The sequence below is a fragment of the Anopheles funestus genome, chromosome 2RL (assembly GCF_943734845.2).
Source record: "Anopheles funestus chromosome 2RL, idAnoFuneDA-416_04, whole genome shotgun sequence".
NCBI lineage: Eukaryota > Metazoa > Arthropoda > Insecta > Diptera > Culicidae > Anopheles > Anopheles funestus.
In genome coordinates, this window is record NC_064598.1 from 71,813,483 (window position 1) to 71,833,711 (window position 20,229).

Here is a 20,229-nt window from a genome sequence, read left to right on the forward strand (position 1 = left end):
ATGCCTAGCAAAACCTCAGCAAAGTGGAATAATAGTGTTGGCGGCGTGTGAACGCCTAGTCTGGCTAAGTCGAATGGCAAGGAGAGTAAGAGGGGCACGATGGCGAACGGTGATAGTGGTAAAAAAAAATTTGGTCAACCAATGAAATCATTAGAATATCGTACCTTAAAAGTGGTCAACCCTAAAATACTCTACCCGTCCGGGGGCAAATAATAGACATTCCGTTCTGTGTGCGGTGGGGTAAACTACCCTACGGCGACGATGGACCATAAGAATGTCGAACCCATCATCGTCATGCACGTCTCTTTACGGTCTTTGGAACTTCAGAAACAAAAGCCAGAAACCTCCCGTTTCCCCTCCAAGGGTACGGGGCGACGGGGAAAAAAAATATATTTGCCCTCAAACGAATCTTTCAAACGGAACCGTAGAGCGCGCGCGCGCCTCCCAATCTCCATGCCGAATTTAATTAATTTAAGTCACGCAACAATCTTTGCTCATTTGTCATTTTATTCATGCGCTGTCCTCCTCTTGCTTTCGATTCCAAAATCCACCCAAACACACATACAAATCTAATTCCAATGGGACGAAAAAGGGAGTCTGAGTATAGGTTGTCAATCTATTGTTTCTACAGATTTCTGCTCTAGAAAAGGTGTACCGCGGGATAGGTAGTTCGTAATCATGTTTTATTAAGGGTCAGCACATATAGCATCCATCCGGTAAATGTAACGTTTCTGAAGTTTTTCAATCAAGGTATATAATTTGTATTTTGGTTCGTTAATTAAAAGAAGCTTTGGATTGTTGTTTGGAAAAGTTTTTCCTCTTCACAACAGTGTTCACAAACTTTAAAGATCACAGTCATATAGTCGTATCAGTATAATTATTTCGATATTTTTCAGAATTCGTTCATCGTTAGATAAAAAAATCACAAAAGAATTTGATTACTCTGTTCAGCGAAAACCAAGTTTGTCTAATCAAATATATGTCAATTATACTGAAGAAAATCATGTCTATAGGTACATGGAGTAATTAACCGATCAATACATGGTAAACTTCTTTAAAAATAAAGCAGCTTAAGTTTAAAATTTTCCCTAATTATTTCAAAGAAACAACAATTATGCTACTTCCAATCGATCGATGTTAAATATTGAGGAAAAAATAACAACCACAAGAGAAGTGCCATTGAAAAACTCCCAATCGATTCTACAGTCAACTACAACCAATCTCAAATAACGATTTATGCCTTGCGTTTCTCGCTCTTTCGCGTTACCGCACTACAACAGTTAATCACGAATTGCTTTTTAAATGATTCAACAAAAAAATCCACATCATAAAATGTGTTGCAACACAGAAAACACAAAATTTAAATTCTACCTAGTGGCGCGCTTAACATGACGACACAAAACGCCCATTCACAAAATTCACCCCAAAAACCTGACGCTGTACTTAAGAGACTACCCTAGAATCGCCCTCGTCATTTTAAGCCGACCGTATCGATATCCTCCAGACTTCCTACCCCAAAAACACGAGACACGGCAGCGAACGGGGAGAAAAAAAAGCAAACTCGTTCAAGTACTATTTCTCGAGGGCAGCTTGTGTATCCTTCCCTTCGCCGTAGACACACACACAAAACGGCACGCACACGCGTGGTATTTTAAAGAGACAGAAGAAGCATAGTAGGGTTCGCACTGGCATAGCAAATGGAAATTTAGCCAGCCCACGCGAAATCCAATAAATGAATCAAAGGATATTGTGTATAGGAAAACAATCCACCGGTGGTGCGTCTGAATCATCGATGCCGGTGTCCGATCCCTTTCGGCAAATTCGTATCCGGTGATACTGGAACGTTCAACGGGGTTTGACAGACAACACGACTACTAATGCCGCTAGCAGAGGTTCGTTTTTCATTCAGCCTGTGCGCCAGACACTTGCCTTCTGTGTAGGAAAAAAAGGGGACAAATAGGGACACGAGGCCACCGAGCATAAGTTAATGTATGTGTGTGTGTGTTAGCAGTAAATGGCAAAGGAAAAAATAACAAATGCTCACATACATGCAAAGGACATGGACAAAAAAAAACTTAAACCAACCCGGTTACACTTTCCATCCTTTACCACAAACCTCTCTCAAAACATACATTCCTTCCTAGGTTCCTTCTTACCTCCTCAGGGTGTGCTTTCGATGCGTTAGCGTTTCACTCGACTTTATCCCATAAATTTGCACGCAGCCCCACAACACCGACCTGCTCCCATCCTGTTCCTTGGAGCAGCGACATCGAAGGGGTTATTCAAAAGACATCAAATTGCAGTACGAACAACGTTGGTCGTTGGGTTTAGAGGCAACACGAATCGGCTAGGATTGTTCGTTGAAGCAAAAAAAAAAAGGGAACCCAATCCGACCCTCTCTCGAAGGCCATGTGACGTTGTTACTGAAAGCGGCGTTTGGCACAATTTTAACTTTACCGCTTTATGCATTTTGAATGATGCAGGATGTGCCCAAATGTGTCGCCTGGTGTCGTAAAAGTTCTGTACAATATCAAAATAAAAATTTCACAACGAACCGTCTCCCGATGGCTTTAGTGGATGACAGCAGTATGTAAATTATACAATTTTATATACTCGAATTGATTTACTTTGTATCTATTCACACCGCAAAACACATATTTCTTCTTGATAGCACAACTGCTATAAAAAGCTAGTTTTAATTTTAAAAAATTAATTATTAATTCTGTTGGTGGCGATAATTTTTTACACGACAATACAAGTACAAAATCTCGAAGTATCCAGCTTTATGGTAAAAATACGTCTAGTAAAAAGACATGACAGGACATTCTCTAGCAGGACGTTACACTACGACGAAGAAGAAGAAGTATATTGATCAATCTCACTTACCTTTAAGAGCTGATATGAAATCTGTAACGAAACGAAAAACAAAATAATTAAATTCGACTATATGATGTAATATACTAACAAATTAAACCATATGACAAATCTAAACACATAGCCAATGCCCAAAATTGGAAGTACACAAAAGAATTGATAAATAAAACAAACAAAAATCATTAAATAGTAACAGTAAAACAAAAATTTCTACTCATTTTTTTCACTTAAAACTGCACCTCAGTGTTCTTCTCACGCTAGGCGCATGATTATCGATTTAAGTGTCCTTTTTCGACTAAATTAACATCGTGATAAATAAAACTACCACTACACCAAAAAACTGTGTTAAAGACGTGTGTCCCAAATTCGCACACCCATGATAGAACACATTTTGCTAGCATTTGACACTAATAGGGGGAGCTAGCGAACATTGCTTGTTCGTTAATCTCACAGAACATAAAGTGAAAACAGCACCCATCGTGGCAAGCCGGGGGCTCACGGAAACAGGGCGCAGGAACAAGCATGAGCATCACGAAATATGTTCCTGCTGCTTGATAATTTCCTGGACCCCCCCCTTGAGCGACTAAACCGTGCGGCAAAACGAAGCAACATAATGTGCTATGGTGACTTCCGAATCTCTCCTTTCCCGGGTGGCGGAGTGGGTGTCCATCTTTAACACGGTGTGCGCTATAGGCACCCCGCCCCGCATGCCACTGTAGTACGTTTATAGCCGCGTGAGAACAGCAACTCCCGCTGAAACGCGCTTGTCGTCGACGCCAGCCATCGTCGACAGTTTGGCGCACGAACTTCCACACATCCGCGGTGCCAACCTTCCCTTGGTTCAACTTCACACGCAAATGCACTCCCCACTTGGAATATATCACGCGAAGCAAACAGAGAACTATTGCATACTGCTTTCGCCCTTCGATAAGTGTATATTTTCATCGGCGCCAAAAGCGCCACATCCTGACTATAGCCGGGGACGGACGGACTCTGCCAGCTTCTAGCTACTATTTGGCACCTACTCGAAAGGAAAGCTATCAATAGCATATAATCATTAACCGTGTGTAATGGCACATAAATATATGCTTTCTATGGTGAAGGCACAAGACCCATAAGGTACCGTTGGATTGGTGCAATTGTTCCGAGTAAGCAGCCGTTACTGTTCTTTAATTTCTCTAACTCATCATTCGTGCCACGCGGAGAACCGGAAATGGGAATGAACGTATCCGGTCCAAGCTTACGCCAGTGTCAAGTGCAAAGCTGCCATTGGTAATCGGACCTGTACTATTTTACTTTAAAGTTGAAGAAGTTAGATCTATATTTTTTTGATTAAGTGGTTCTGTTGAAAAAAAAAAGAATTTATTAAACTCATTAGTAATATCATGATCTCTTTTAAATAAAAAAATGGTTTATGAAATGCTGATCATGAGCCAATTGGTGATCTGTTGTTAAAATATACCATTAATCAAATTATATTGATTATCCGGGTAGAATGTGTGTTGATCGTCTTCACTGCCTCCATGGAATGCTTTTTCCCCCCTTACATACTCTGGATTTACATACAGAGATCGAATGTCAAAAAGTCATTTAATACTGAGAAAGAGTAGGGTCGGGATTTCTCAAGGGCTCAAAACACATGTTCCGGAAGCTTCAATCGTAAAACAGAACATTCTTTTCCCACAATCTTTTTTTTTTGTTTGTTTGGTTCTATCGTTATTGGCGATAGAAGGGAGGATAAGATCCCTAAATTGAGCTAAATTATTGAACAATTAGCCATCGGATTGGAATTTTTCGTCTGTCACACATTGTCAGAACAGTATCGAAATTAATGCGTGTGTTTTGCCGTTCGTTCGGCTAAAAGCCGTAAGTATGTGTCACACCCATGGAGACGATCTCTGTTGAAAGGAATCAAATGGAGAAATGTGTATTTTGCTCTTTTCTCTTTAGCACCATTTCTTCATTGCTCCTCTTCGACATGCTTGACAAACATGTTCTGGCATTTGTCACGTGCACCCAGCCCTCAATGACATATTATCGTTATTCAGTTGTACACTTCCCTACTCTCTATCGTCCGCAGTGATGCGATTAACATTGCTATCATTAAATACTGTTGCTACAGTTCAATACTTGGCCCACTGCTGCTCGATTAATCACAAGAAGTAAGCGAACGGGAGCGAGCTTAACACACTGGTGACCAGCAGCGTATCAACTGACGAAGATGGACAGGCTTCCACTCGTCAATCAATTACTTGCTCGATTAATCGAGGAATTCAACGCCTTTTACCCCGGTCGTAGCAAAGCTGTACAACCCGAACAGATAACTGAAACAGATTGAAATAAATGTTAAAAAGGAGAACATTTCACTGTACTGATGTGTTTTTACTGCACCCTCGGAGACAGTGATTGAAACTCTTGTTTTTAATGTACTTTTGCTAAATTTGTTTCTTGTTAGATTTCCACCAATATATGCATCCGAAACATTCATCATCATTTGCCGGATATTTTTTTCACCCCAGACTAGGTACGAATTTCTTTACCACCCCAAACCGTGGTTTCGGTTTCGTGCTTTATGAATAAAGAAAAAAAAATATTCAAAAGAAATTGAATAATCGCACATACATTCCTTTGTGAGACGAGCATACATTGACAAAGATACATTTAACCAGCATTTCTTGTGCGCACAACTGCCACACCACCATACGAGCGATATTCGAACGGTTAATTGGATAACATGGGGCTGCTGCGTGCATTATGGCCGCTTGCGCTATAAGCATATAACAAATGTGGTCGAAATGCTGATGGCACATTTCAGCAGCATATGGTAGAATGGCGACAATACATTAATTGGCTCCACTGAACACAATTTATTGAACTGTTGCCAGTCCTTCCTCCTCTCCATCGTCAACTTACTTCACATGATTTAGTACGCTCCGGTTGAGTGACTCACAAAATTTAACGCAGTTATTATTTTAATGTGGAATTTTACTGCATTTTTCTTTAAAACTCTTTTTGCACATTTTGTTTTTAATTTTTTTCTCATTTCAGTAATCTGAATTAAGCTGTCAAAGAAAGTTCTCAACCTCAAAGAAAATTCCCACGGCGAAACTGCAAAATATTGGAATTTGATGAACAGTAATTAGTCGCTTTTGCTTTCTTTTATACAACGCTTAGTGTAAATATTTTGTTAGTAATGAATACCTATGTGTAAGAAACATATAAATGAATGTTGGGCGAGGTTAAATTGTTTTTTTATAACTAACCGACACAGAACATCCAAACTTTCATCTATCTGTATTTGAACAGCTCGTACTAGGTCTTTTTTTCTATTCGCAAAGAAAGTCCAGGATGTATTCAACATTTATTTTTATCACATAACTGAATAGTGACTTTTTACTACGAGGAATCCTCAAGGAATTTTTGAGCCGGTCCTGTTGTGTGGAACCGGCGCCGCTTACAAATATAAGTCAGGCTCACCCTAATGTCTCGAATTAAATCTTAAACTGGAATAAAATCAAGTTGCATAAGTAAGATTGCGAATTTTGTCACACCCAGTGTGGCACAGTAATATAATCAATTATTTTTTTCTTTACGAACAAAATCGGAACTCAGGCTACCGAATCGAATGTACTCGCCCTTCTCGCGATTGATAAAGCAATCAAACGAACGTGTGTTAGATATCATTCCAAATCAAAGAAATTTACTTATCGCTTGGAAATCGACGATAACAGCAGAACAGTTGTTACCCCGTCCAAACCACCACTATCTGAATACGGTGATAGTCCACCCAATCGAACCATAGGCCCGTTGTTGCGTTCCCGCGCTGCTAACGTAATTCAATTAAACCAATCAATCTTTTATCTATTTTATATAGTACGACGATACGGTGCCCCCGAACTGATTTGGTTAGCATTCGTCCCACGAGTCTCAAAGGTTGCCCTTTCACACACGCACACATGAGATGAATCTACCCGTACTCTTTCCATCAACATACTCAGGTCAAAAAGGCAATGACCGGCAAACATAACGCCTTTGCATATTGAATATGCTCTGACCACCGCACACTCGGGACGGAAGGGAACAAATCCCACTCCCTAGTGGGAAGTGAAAGCGATCTTAGAATGGCGATAAATTGACACACTCACATACTAAAAACATAGCCACATACACAACAACCGAGGTCAACAGTGAAGGTTGAGACAAAGATGCGAGGAAAGCAGTAGAAAACATATGACAGCTATTGATGGGAGGAAAGGTTGTTTTTTTCGCCCAGCCTGGACCCGCGGTTCCCTCCGAATCACACTCGATTGATGTCTATTAATCGACCTACGGGGTCGTCCCCGTATCTCGCTCGCGTACAAATCTCGTAGCAGTCCAGGAGAAAGCCAACAACCAAATGCTCTCTACCACCGGAGGCTACGAAGAAATCGGATTCACCCTTTCGAATGTAAAACATAGGAACCTATAGACACACGCCATCCTTATGCGCCTTTGAGCTGTCTCTGCGGTTAACCTCTCTGGGTAGGATCGTTGTTGCCAGACAGGTTGACGGGTAGGAAAATAGTGATCACCATTTGATATCGATGTGAACGATTGACCTAACAGCGCAAAAAAAAATGCTACCACAGTACGATCGAATTGCAAAAATGAAATTAAAAAAACTGTAGCACGATCGCGTACAGAAACAGGTTAACATTTGGGATATATTTAAAGCCACCAAACCTTAACCAAAAAACCTAGTTCGTCTTCATTTCGTGCTTTTAAGGTGGGAATGTGCACAGTTTCAACACGTAAAGATCAAACAGAAAATGATAGGTGTGTCCGGAAACAAAGCATTTCGGAGCAGATAAGAAAAATAAATACAACCGATTATCTGTGCCGTTTTAAAGTAGACTGGACAAAGTTAAACCATGATAGCATGCCGCTCGCTCATGGTGCACATGATCAACTATGATCAAAAGCATTCTATAACTGAAAGCGTTGTCTACGATCGCAATATACACAATGTATTATTTCAGTTGGTTTTTGCGCTGCATGAAGCATTTGCCTATCTTAACTCTGTTAGACATTCACCAGATACGGCGAAACTGGGAAACATCTGCTGCGAGTCTTCTTCACCCGCAGTTCAGTTTCTCAGTCAGGTTTCTCTCTCTCTCTCTCTCTGTCTCTCTGGAGCCTACCACAAAACATTCAAGATCCGCACAAGTTGATAGATGGGAACTTCCATCCGCATCTCGATAAAGGAAACAAAACGAGAGCATAAACTATCCATCTGATACGAACATCCCGCAAGTATGAGGGGGTAGGCCAACCAAAGAAAAGAGGTGAAACCTCCAAAAAAGGTTACAAATCCACGCGGGTTGTGCTCACGCTTCTGTTCTTCTGAAGCCACATTTGCGCGAGTTTTTCGTGAACATGTTTGGCGCACATAAAGGGGCAGAAATGAACGAGATGGGGCAACAACACCGGCTCAACATGCGAACATCTTTATTCTCGGATTATTTTTCTTCTCTTCCAAATTGCGATTGCGGGGGGGCTTATGCTTTGGTGTATGATGCTTTGATGGCACTGTTTTCCGGAGGAGTAGTTCTTTTTTATGTTTTTTCGTAGCCATACACTGGCCATACTTTTTTATGACTCTAGCGTATTTGTTGACTTGGAATATATCTTTCACACATCGACAATGCTCAACTCCAAACACACCAACCCGGTTCGGGGAACAGTGCGTCTACCCGGGATGGAGTGAACAAACTGGGTCCCAGCGTCTTTTCGGGGTCGCTTTCCATATCGTACACTACGCCCGGATCCCGCCTCTCCTTGCGTAAGTGCTCTTTGCTGCGCGAAACCAAACAAAAAATAGTATTACGAAGAGCCCAATCCGATCATCTCGCTGATATTGCAAGCATTCAACACGAGTGGTCGTAATTTAGAAGAAAAAGCCAACACAAAAGCGTGGCCCGCCAGTAACACCGGCAGCACATGCGTTGCGTGGACATGGGAAGTCGGGGGAAAAAAAAGAACACACACGCGGCCACTGCTCGGACTCTGCAGATCTTGGTAGATACGGTGTGGCGTGCTTTATTGAACCAGTTCCGGCATATCTAGCGTGTCCGTTGATTTTCTCATTGTGCCACTTCATTCCTCCATCTTCATTATTTGTGGCGAGATTCACTTTGGCCTCCGACAAAGGTTAGGTGGTGTCTAGTCGGGGCATCTAATGGCATTTTGGCGGAGTTGAACTTAATTCAAGGTTACATTTAATTGCTTGGTAAGCCTTTCTGCTATGCTTGGGCTAGAAAAAAAGGAACTGAATTGTACAGGGAAACACACATGATAAGCTGCGGAGAGCCCACTTTTGGAAATCGCGCAAGCGAATATGAAAGTGCGGAAGGTTGATACGGAAACACCCAATATGTTAGCAAATCGCCCAATATAGATACGAAATCGCGTGCAATTGATATAAAATGTCAGATTGGCGAGGCGGTTTGAATGCTGGGTATATACTTGTCGGTTCGAGAGTTGAAAAATGTAAACAAATATTTTTAAAATAATTTTTAATTAAATTAAGTAGTTGGTGCATTCGAAAATCGTATCAAAATTATTGTTTAATATTATAATTATAATATTATCTCGCTCAAACTGAAATTGCGAACTATAACTGTAAACTGTATTTCAAAAACATGCTAAAATTCAAATTGGAGATTTAAACCAGTGCCTATATACACCCGTGTTCAAAACTGTTCTGTTGAGAAGGCTAAAATTCGTTGGGATATAGAAAATATTTCATATTGGTCTACAAGCGGAGCGTCTACCGTTTTACGGATTAATCTTTGGCAAATTTTGTGTGCTTTGTGGATATTTACAAAATAGCATAAGGTACGTTAGTTTTTGGTGTATACAATCATGCCCCTGAAGGTATGTATACGTTTAAAATAGTTCAATAGTTAATTTAAAATAGTGTAAAAGTTTAAAATTTCCGTGCCTTTTCATGTCTTGCAGGCGCTTGAGTACGAAAGGAGTAATTTCTTTGCCGATGAATTTTTGCTTCAAGAACGTACCGTGTAAGAGTAAAGTAAGTTACAATCGAGCAAAGGACTGAGGCAAACTAACTGTAACTAAAGTCGGCAATTTTTAATTTTATATAAGCAAACATGAGCTCTAGCCAAAGCTCTGAACTAGCTCAAAGTGCGAACGGGGCAGTGCAAGCACTTCGACGTCGAAAGACTACGAGCAACGAAGATAGAGTGCGTGGTAACAACGTAAGAAAATGGAGCAACTCATGCAGCCAAATGCTGAATATAAAACTAACGACAGTTTACGGTATTGTCAAAAAATACCAAACAGCATTTCAGGTCAAAGCCAAGAAACGTGGTGGCAATGGGCAGAAAATATTATCGCAGCAAGCCATAAGTGATATTCAATGCTGGATCAATGACGATTGTACGGTGACGCTAAAATCACTCGCACAAAAATTGTTGCAGGAACACGGTGTGCGAGTTTCCACTACCACCCTAGCGGAGGAAAGAAAAGGCTTCAACTACCCCTTGAAGATGGTGAAGCTAATACCGGAGCGGCGTAACGCACCGACGATCATCGAGGATCGGAAAATGTACGCCACACAATTTTATGGCGTGGCGCGCGAAGTTGGATTTAATGTCAGCATGCGCACGCTTAAAGAACGATCTCGGAAAGGTACGCCGGCCATCGGCACCGTATCACAAACTACGTAATATAATTAAAAAATATTTTTAAAATGTTTGTTTACATTTTTCAACTCTTGAACCGACAAGTATATACCCAGCATTCAATCCGCCTCGCCAATCTGACATTTTATATCAATTGCACGCGATTTCGTATCTATTGTAATACCGATGTATTACGGAAGATTTAACTTTTCGGAAGGAGGCTTTGGTAGCCTAATAACAAAGACGGAAGGTATAACGGAAGAACGGAAGACAGAACGGAAGAACGGAAGAACGGAAGAACGGAAGATGTTGCTTGTACAACGATCCAATAACGAATATCTTTATTCAGCATGACAGTTGCGCAGCACACTGTCATGTCCAAGGGTCATAATTCACTCTGACATTTCGAAAGCTCTTCACAATGATACCGGTTGCGGACCTGACACTACAGTATATTACAGCTCGGCTATCCTGACTTAGGATTGACCTCAATTCTACTTAATTACACACCTAATCATATTTATGTATTAGTGGCCCACTTCCTAAGCTTATCAACTTCTAGAACGCCATCATAGGTCATTTGTGTATGCTGACATCCCTCAACATCTCTAACAACATAGCGGTCATGAGGAAGAATTTTGTGAATTATATAAGGGCCGCGAAACCTACAGTTAAGCTTTTTGTTGACACCGCTTGTGTCTGTATATTTGATAGCTACTAGATCTCCTACGTTGAATTTAGGAGCTGGCTTGTTCCTATCGGCTAAGTATTGCTCATTTCGATTTTGCGATATTTCGATATTTTCCTGTGCTTCGGAACGGAGACGATTAAGGTCTCGACTAACGTCTTCTGTTTTGGACTCAAGAAATTCACGAGGTACATACAATTGGAGGGGATAGAGGGGAGACTGATGATAAACAAGACCATCTTGCAAGACGAATCCATTAACAGGACCGACTTCGAGTTTTCGTTTTAAAGAGTCAATGGAAGGATCTCTTGATTGAGCTACCTGAAGTTGAAAGTCGAGGTCTAATTCACTAATTGCACCTACTGCTTCAGTTCGGCTTAATGCATCCACGTGAGCCATAGAAGTCTGATGAGTGAGATTGATCTTCATTTTATGGTTTACTAACTGAGTGCATTGAATAGAATCGTCGAGATAATTTCCCTTAATGATTGATGGGACAATAGCGGATTGCTTTGAAGATAATGTGGGGCCAACATCAGGCTCAATTTCCGATTCGTAAATGTCAATAGCAGAAATTTCGTTGGTTGCCACATCTAGTGAATCCTGGTTCTGGGTTTCAATTCCCCCCCGAGGGGGTTGCATAAGAGAGACGTAATTCTTAGAGTAGGTAAGACGGACGTTAAACGAAGGGAGTATATCTTTACCTATAATTATTGGCCAAGCCATAGAGTTCTCGGGTAATATAATAAATGAATGATTGAGGATCACCTCCTTGAATTTTATACGGCACGTTACTTGACCACGAGTATAAAGTCGGGAATTCCCTAGGCCACGAAATCGAGAAGGGGCTAACGGAGCCAGGAGTCCAACTGGCACTATGGATTCATTTATAAAACTTACAGAACTACCTGTATCAAATAGAGATTGTATTCCTTTTACTACCACAACCGGTTTTCCTAACTTAAGAAAAGAAACACTCACCTCTTGTAATTCATCTAATGCCAGAGTTTCATTATCATCAGCCGCAATTGGATCCGGATGAGCAGCAGCATTCGCAGCAGCATTCGCGACCTTCTTTGGGCAATTTTTGTAGTTATGCCCCATTTGGAAACACGTGAAGCATGCCCCCGGTGGTCGGTTGGGGCGAGAACAGGCACTCTTAAGATGTCCAAACTCCGAGCAGTTGTAACATCGAATGATGTTCTGCGTTGCTCCTCGATTGGTCGAAACAGGAACTTTCTCCGGAATTGAAGATGATGTCGTCGTCGGCTTGGGGACTCTTCTGGACCGAATGGTCTCGAATTTCTTAAGCATAGGCTTCAGATCTTCCACGTTGTTTGCCATGAATCGCATCCCAGCAGTAAGAGATGGGCTATCCAGACCATCAAGGATAATGTTGATCAATTCAGGTTCCGGGATGGGGGCTCGGCTGGCAATACGTTGCATATCCAACACATAACGTAAGGCGGTCTCCTTTGGGGAGAGACGACGGGATCGTAATTGTCGAAGAACGGCTTCAACCGTGGGCGGCACACTCAAGGTTGAGATGAGTTCTTCCTTTAACTGTTCCAGCGTAAGGGCACGAGATGACTGGGCAACGATAGCCGCAGATCCTTTAAGCAGCCGACGAGCATGAACGAATTTATCAGCATCCTTCACACGATGTAGGGAGAAAGTATAATCGAGGTCATCCAACCATTGGATGATACATCTGTCGTCGTCTCCCGTGAAGGGTTCGATTGTTTTATCGAGTTTTAAGTCAGCAATCGGTGGTGGAGCACATTCAGACTGGTGTTCCAAAGCCTGAATCTTACGGCGCAAATCCACTAGCTCCAATTGTTGCTGCAATCTGCGAATTTCGTCTTCGTAAGTAGCCTGGGTGCATTTGTTAGTCGGGTTACATTCTTTGGCCGCACTATCGACATCAACACGCTCCGCTGCGGTAGCGTCCAACATGGCAACACCGCACTTTACGGGGGTAACACTTGAAGCGTCCAAAATGGCGACATCACGCTTCGCGAGTGTGGCACTCGAGGCGTCCAAAATGGCGGCATCGCGCTTCGCAAGTGTGGCACTCGAGGCGTCCAAAATGGCGGCATCGCGCTTCACGGGTGTAGCACTCGAAGCGTCCAAAATGGCGGACAGGCACGTGGTAGGAGCATCGGTCAAAGGCGCTTCGGAAGCTGGTTCCTCGTCTGGTATCGGTGTGGCGTCAATTCCCATAATTTCAGCAAACAATCTCCGGATCTGGGCAACGGTAGCGGAAGGGGGAACCGCAATCCCCGCGTCCGACAGAACGCCCAACATTTCATCACGGCTGTGCATGATCTAAACCAAGATGACACAACGGCAGCACGGGGCGAATCCCACTTCTGAGATGTAATACGGATGTATTACGGAAGATTTAACTTTTCGGAAGGAGGCTTTGGTAGCCTAATAACAAAGACGGAAGGTATAACGGAAGAACGGAAGACAGAACGGAAGAACGGAAGAACGGAAGAACGGAAGATGTTGCTTGTACAACGATCCAATAACGAATATCTTTATTCAGCATGACAGTTGCGCAGCACACTGTCATGTCCAAGGGTCATAATTCACTCTGACATTTCGAAAGCTCTTCACAATGATACCGGTTGCGGACCTGACACTACAGTATATTACACTATATTGGGTGATTTGCTAACATATTGGGTGTTTCCGTATCAACCTTCCCTACTTTCATATTCGCTTGCCCGATTTCCAAAAGTGGGCTCTCCGCAGCTTATCATGTGTGTTTCCCTGTAAAGTATTGATTGTTTGATGTAATGTGAATTCATTCTGACTTTCGATCAAGCTCAGTTTCTTTTGAACTCGTACCAAATGGATGAGTACAGAATAACCAATTGTCGTCACCGAAATGAAAACTTATTAGGTATACTCACACTGAATTAAAGATTTAAATTTATTATTTAACAATATAAATTTTAATCTACTTTGATAATTTTTCATTAAAACATAACTTTAATAAATATGCGTTGCGAGCCACTTCAATCAAATTGTTAAATGTTTAATTGGACAACATAGTCAGCCGAGTGCTGAACTTCATCAAAGTCCGAATTAATTGTGCAACCGCTAAACCAAAATGGACACTTTGATTGGCGTTATTTGGCATGCTGCTGCTGGCAAATCCGGCAAATTTAAATCTCCCTTTTGCTGACTTTTAGCATATCCAGAAGCTATGCTAACTCTCCGATCAGAACCGAATCGAGAGAATTCTCTTCCACAATCTCGACCTAGCAACGAACCCAACTCAACATAGCTTCGCGTTACCATAACTACCAGTATGAGCCGCCTCATCGCTTCTTCATCTTTTGCCTCATTGCTGTATCTGGACATTCCCTTTTATCTTAGGACTTTAGGCACAGAAACCCGTAGAGATTTGTAGAAAGTATCTCGTACAAGAATTAGTTGTCGTCATTAACATTAACCGTACTGCAAATATTACAAAAATAGGCTAAATGTATCGGATTGACCAATATGTGAACGATGTGAAGCCTGACCACTTGCTCTCTCTTTCTCTTTCTATCTCACAACATTTTCTATGCTCGCACCTATACCACAAAGTCGGTAAAGGTTCGAAGCGCGATAGTTGTGATGGTGTACGTGAGCATAAACGAAAACCTCGTACAAATGGCTTAGCGAGAGCGCGGTGCGTGGAATAGCGAGGGGGGGGAAGCATAACCGAAAAACTGGCTGGATTCATGTCCCGCTTGTCTCTATCTCGCTCGCCTTTTTTTTGTTCGCTCCGTCTCGTTTTCTTCCGAAAATTTCATCCGTTCCTTTACCACAAGAATGGCGCTCAATGTGAGTTTTAATGTTTCATTCCGAGCTTTTCCCTCTGGTTCTTGTTCGCACGCTATCCATACGGATAGCCAATTTTCGAACAATTAAACCCATCACTGAACCTTCTCGTAGCGACCAAAAAGTGCTTTGATAATTGATCACTTCCGAGTTTACGCACAACCGTACACGTACAGTACATGTGCACGCTGTTGCGATGCTGCACACACATGCAAAGCAAGTCCTGACGCGAAGAAACCCGGTTTTGACGACTTTCTTCTACCGTGCAGCATCCTGTCCATAAGGGAAACCGGCAACTGAGCAAGAAATACGCTTTTACCTACCTTTCGGTGCAGATATCTACGCCAAACACGTCTTTACAACAAACACGCACCAAAAACGCTACGCACTATACACCAATTCACGGAAAATTGCACGAAATTCTACACAAAAACGCCGAATTCACGCTGGACAAAAGTTTAGCACGAAATTGAAACAAACCGACATGCCATAATGGGGATGATGCTTTATAGCTGTTTGACGTTTGCTTTGGAAGGATGGATAGTGGTCGAGGTCGTGGAAAATCGAGGACATTTATTAAATTATTTCTTTGTAATATCGTTTGAATCAAACTGAAATCCTGTGTTTATTACTGATCCATTGTAGAATCACCGTAAGCTTATCTATTCAGATTAGAATACCCCGAAGTTTTTGGAAAACATGTAGGATTATTTTCTCTCTGGGTAGTAGAATTTGTTCCATTTGATGGATCATAATTTTAGTGTTGTAAACAATGACCGCTATTTTAAAATCATTAATTGTAATACAAAATATTAATGGCTCACGTTTTTTAAAGTTTACTATTAAATTTGTTTGTGCAAAAATAAAAAATGAACTAATATATAAACTGTCACGGTAAATGATCCGAAATAACGGCCGCATATGTTCCAATAGCTTCTTATTCTTCTTTCGATTTACAAGTTGCGAGCACTGTTGACATCCAGCCAGCTAACATTTGTTATTCAAAACAATCTTCACCATGGCCGACGCAAATTCTGTGAGAAAACCTACCCTGAACGACCAGGAACGCGATCACGAACAACAGGCATTCATTGAGTTTCAAAAGTAAGATCAAAATCAGTTTGTCCTTGTTGCGGAATCAAATCATTCGCAAACCATTCTTCTGCCTTTCAGAGCCGACTACCATGCATGTCATCAAACGCTACAGAAGCTGCTGAAAACGCAAGATTCCAACCCCAAGGTGCTGCACAACAAGGCAGTTGTGGAGTTTTACAATAGCGATCTACGCCGGTACGATCAGTTCCGTTTGGCCATGATGCAGCTGACCGGTTTGGTAGGTGAGATTCGCGCGGTAGAAGTAAAAGATCGCGAGTCTTGTGCGGCATTCGTGAATCAAGCGATCGTGCTGTACCATTTCAAACAACCACAGGCAGCTTTAAAGATAATGCTGGCTGTTATGGCTCACTTTGACCGGCTGGATGATTATCTGTTAAGGCGTGCTGGAATCTTTACTGTACATCTGCTGCTCGATACGAACCAACCGAAGAAGGCTAATCGATTGCTAGGAATGTTGCAGAACCGACTGGGCATACAAGTGTACGCGATTTTGAGCGATTCCGACGAAGACGAACCACTGATAGATAACGAAAGTCGGAAGGACATATCCGAGCTGCAGTTTGAGGAGTTCCGCAAAGAGTTTCGATTGATATTAATCCGTTCGAACTTGCTCAATGGTAAGAAGAACATGTCGATCCCGTTGGAAGATACCTCGGAATATTCCATCCTCAAAGGTCATCAGTATTTCCTGGGTAATGATTATCAAATGGCTGCGAAGGAGCTTTCAAAGCAGTTCACCAATGAACCGGTCAGTGTGAACAAGCATGGAGAAGACCAGAACACGATTCTGGCAAACAATATGGGCGTAATACACTTTTCGGTGAAACACTATGCACTGGCAGCACGATTTTTCCAGCAAGCTTTGCTGTTCGACAAATCTGCAACGGAAGATACATCGACCGAAAAGGTCGAAGGTTCCCCACTCTACTGTGTCGGTGCTACCAAGCGACCTGAAATACTGTACAACCATGGACTTGCTTTGCTGCACCTTCAGCGTCCCAAGGAGGCTTTCGAGTGTATGCTGATAGTATTGAATTCTAATCATAACAATCCACGGCTTTGGTTGCGCTTGGCCGAATGCTGCATTATGGTGCACCGGCAGGAAAAACAGACACAAAATACAAACATATGCCACGGTACTGTGGGCAGTGGTGTGCATCGGAAGTACATCCTTAATCCTTTACCAAAAGTGGTCGTAGTTGACGGTGACCAATCGCTTGCCATTCCGGCTACAACGCTTGAGTTTGGATCGCTGTGCTTACGCAATGCGGTCACCCTGCTGGAGTTTCACGAACCGGAACTGATCCGCCAATCGGAGAGCAGCGATAAATCGGTTGCCTGGGATAAGGTATATGAAGGTGTACCTTGCAATCCTTCGCTGCCGATGAAGCTGGTCTCGTTCAATAAGCTCAAGTGTGCCGTCTTGGCCGCATACGCCTATGTGCTGAATACTCTCGGCGAGTATAGCTTAGCACTAAAGTATGCGAAACAAATGTTGGCCATGAAGGAATTACCACAATCTTACTTGTGAGTATTTAGTCTATATTCGACCCATCCCAAAGTTGCTGAAATGATTTTTGTTTACCTTCCTTCTCATGTAGATTGCTCTCGCATATGTACGCAGCGGAAGCGCTGATCATGATGAACCGACCACTGGAAGCTATAACATACTTGGAGCCAAAATTTATCACCGAACTCGCCGGGGATGATTTTGGTATGCGAGCATCACCGCACTGGAATATCAATTCAGCTGATGCTGCCCGTTCTGTAATGCACTACAATCGAGCAATGGCTTCATTTCTTATCGGTGATTACGAACAGGCCAAAATAGCGATGGGTAATTGCAATCATCCGTTGGTAATGCCTTACCTGAAGATGCTGAACGTCTATCAGGAACTGCTGCTAGGAAACTACGACAAAGTGCAATTACTGATACGATACGATACGCCACATTTGATTTAAGTTTTTGTAAGTAGCGAATAAAACACAGAGGAAAAGAAAGTTAATTTAAAGTGTTGTTAGATTTTGCATGTACAATTGCAAAAACTTCTGTATAAACAGTGTCTCGAATAACGAATGATTCAAATGTTTAGTTTGACAGCTATCGAATTAATCAGAATGACGTTTCTCGGCGAAACCAAATTCGTGGAAGAAAAGTCACAACACCTGCCTAGAAGGTCCACAATCGGTTCGTTTGTTTGGTGGAAGAACGACCCAAACCGTGCCGAGCTCAATTCATCTAATCACATTTTTGTAACCGCATATCAATCAAGCAGGGGGTGCAGCACAGAAATGCCACGAGTACATATCATTGCGCTGTTGTTTGTGTTAACATTCCTTAACTTGAATGCCCAGAATGGAAACCTGAAGAATGCGGTAAGTTTATTTGCTGTGAAGATACTAGACCTTGAACTACATTGTTCCATGTGTGTACTTTTACCCGATTTCAGCAAAGACACAATCCGTCCACCGTTTCTACCAGTGGGCTACAGCAATTAGCGGTAGATCCAATGGTACTTTTACCACAGGCCTTGGAAAATCTGCTCGTTGAGCGAGTGGTTGGAACAGCAGGTCATGAAAATGTGAAAAATTACATCGTGGAACAGATGAAGCGGCTCGGCTACACGGTAGATCTAGACGAGTTTGACCAAACCGTACCCATCCTCGGCAAGGTACGGTTCAGCAACATAATTGCTACGCTCAATCCAAATGCGGAACGAAATCTGGTGCTGGCCTGCCACTACGACAGCAAATATTTCCCCGGCCAAAAGTTCATCGGTGCCACCGATTCGTCCGTGCCGTGTGCGATGCTAATTACAATGGCGGCCACACTCGAACCTTATTTGCAGTCCGTGAAAGGAAAAACGGACCTAAGCTTACAGTTCGTTTTCTTTGATGGTGAAGAAGCCATTCAACAATGGTCCGAGCAGGATTCGCTGTACGGTGCACGGCACCTTGCCGAGCGTATGGAGCTGGACGACACGCTGAAAAAGATGGACATGCTCGTACTACTGGACCTACTCGGAACACCTGAGCCAAACTTTTATAGCTATTTTTCGGAAACGGAAAAATGGTACGTACAGCTTCTTTCTGTCGAGCGGCGTTTAGATGAGGTGGGCCATCTGGAAAACTACAGCACAAGCAGTGTTTCACCGGCGCAGAAATCCATCGCTTACTTCAAACCACATTCCACCTCGGCGCAGATCGAAGACGATCACATTCCATTCCTAAGGCGCGGTGTACCAGTGCTACACATCATTCCAAGTCCGTTCCCGGACGTTTGGCACAAGCTGGAAGATAATGCTGATATCGTGGATGTACCGACAGTGCGCAATTTGATCAGAATATTTTCCGTGTTCGTTTTAGAGTATCTAAATGTACCCTTATGACAGGTGAAGGATGAATTTTGATAACATTATACACCCAGTGCGTACTTACAATCGATGCTTGCGTATTTTACCCTATTGTATTGTCCAGCTTGTGCTGTACAACGGAAAAAATTAAGGGATGGTCATTTTAATTAACTAGCAAACAGCAATATAACCTTTTTGGTGGACTTTTCCCAAGCGGAACATATCGGCAAAAGCGTATTTTTGGTGCAATAAACTAACTTGTTGAAAACAATTTTAAAAATAAGTGTGTTTAGGCTTATAATTTGCTTCTACATCCAATTTCGTTTTTGTTTCCCTTTTCCCAAATATATTCAAAACTTTGGTAATTGTTCAGAATTTAGTTTTTAGGTAAATATTGAAAGAAAGAAAAAAGGTAAATGTGATAAAATAGAAATCCCGTTCCCACCCAAAAAAACTCAACTGGTACTCAATTTGTTAACCTTGATGTTTATGGTCACGCACGTGGGAACGATCGTAATCGGCGCATTGTTATCGCCTTCCAACACGCTAATTCGTTACGCTAGTGTAAACTAATGTTGATTTACAAAAACTGTTCAACAGTCATATCGCTTCAAATTGAAACAATCCGCAAAATTTTATAAATAAATCCTACCACTTATAAAGTTACATGATT

The 20,229-nt window shown here is 42.1% G+C and overlaps 4 protein-coding genes across 4 annotated transcripts in view; 2 read left to right on the plus strand and 2 right to left on the minus strand.

Moving 5' to 3' along the window:
- LOC125762520 (uncharacterized) overlaps positions 1 to 15,600 on the minus strand; it is a 65,000-nt gene extending 49,400 nt beyond the window's left edge. The window contains exons 1-2 of the mRNA XM_049424691.1: positions 15,411 to 15,600; positions 2,887 to 2,907 (exon numbers count right to left, since the gene is read on the minus strand). The gene's annotated coding sequence lies outside the window, so the exon portion shown is untranslated. The remainder of the gene's footprint in view (positions 1 to 2,886; positions 2,908 to 15,410) is intronic.
- Positions 11,785 to 13,910, minus strand: LOC125762530 (uncharacterized). The gene is made up of 2 exons (XM_049424724.1): positions 12,229 to 13,910; positions 11,785 to 12,155 (listed from the first exon to the last, which is right to left on the minus strand). The coding sequence occupies exons 1-2, from the start codon at positions 13,570 to 13,572 to the stop codon at positions 12,144 to 12,146; spliced, it is 1,356 nt and encodes a 451-aa protein (XP_049280681.1). The 5' UTR covers positions 13,573 to 13,910; the 3' UTR covers positions 11,785 to 12,143.
- A 446-nt stretch (positions 15,601 to 16,046) lies between the features above and the next one.
- Positions 16,047 to 18,217, plus strand: LOC125762526 (CCR4-NOT transcription complex subunit 10). Its single transcript, XM_049424718.1, has 3 exons — positions 16,047 to 16,191; positions 16,261 to 17,730; positions 17,805 to 18,217. The coding sequence occupies exons 1-3, from the start codon at positions 16,106 to 16,108 to the stop codon at positions 18,163 to 18,165; spliced, it is 1,917 nt and encodes a 638-aa protein (XP_049280675.1). The 5' UTR covers positions 16,047 to 16,105; the 3' UTR covers positions 18,166 to 18,217.
- A 116-nt stretch (positions 18,218 to 18,333) lies between these two features.
- LOC125762536 (glutaminyl-peptide cyclotransferase-like) lies at positions 18,334 to 19,839 on the plus strand. Its single transcript, XM_049424733.1, has 2 exons — positions 18,334 to 18,579; positions 18,654 to 19,839. The coding sequence occupies exons 1-2, from the start codon at positions 18,496 to 18,498 to the stop codon at positions 19,590 to 19,592; spliced, it is 1,023 nt and encodes a 340-aa protein (XP_049280690.1). The 5' UTR covers positions 18,334 to 18,495; the 3' UTR covers positions 19,593 to 19,839.
- The last annotated feature ends 390 nt before the right edge of the window (positions 19,840 to 20,229 follow it).

Coding starts and splice junctions, on each gene's coding strand:
- LOC125762530 (XM_049424724.1), bottom strand. CDS start 13,572: ATGCACAGCCGTGATGAAATGTTGGGCGTTCTGTCGGACGCGGGGATT.
- LOC125762536 (XM_049424733.1), top strand. CDS start 18,496: ATGCCACGAGTACATATCATTGCGCTGTTGTTTGTGTTAACATTCCTT. Junction 18,580..18,653: donor ATGGAAACCTGAAGAATGCG/GTAAGTTTATTT, acceptor ACCCGATTTCAG/CAAAGACACAATCCGTCCAC.
- LOC125762526 (XM_049424718.1), top strand. CDS start 16,106: ATGGCCGACGCAAATTCTGTGAGAAAACCTACCCTGAACGACCAGGAA. Junction 16,192..16,260: donor GCATTCATTGAGTTTCAAAA/GTAAGATCAAAA, acceptor TCTGCCTTTCAG/AGCCGACTACCATGCATGTC. Junction 17,731..17,804: donor GAATTACCACAATCTTACTT/GTGAGTATTTAG, acceptor CTTCTCATGTAG/ATTGCTCTCGCATATGTACG.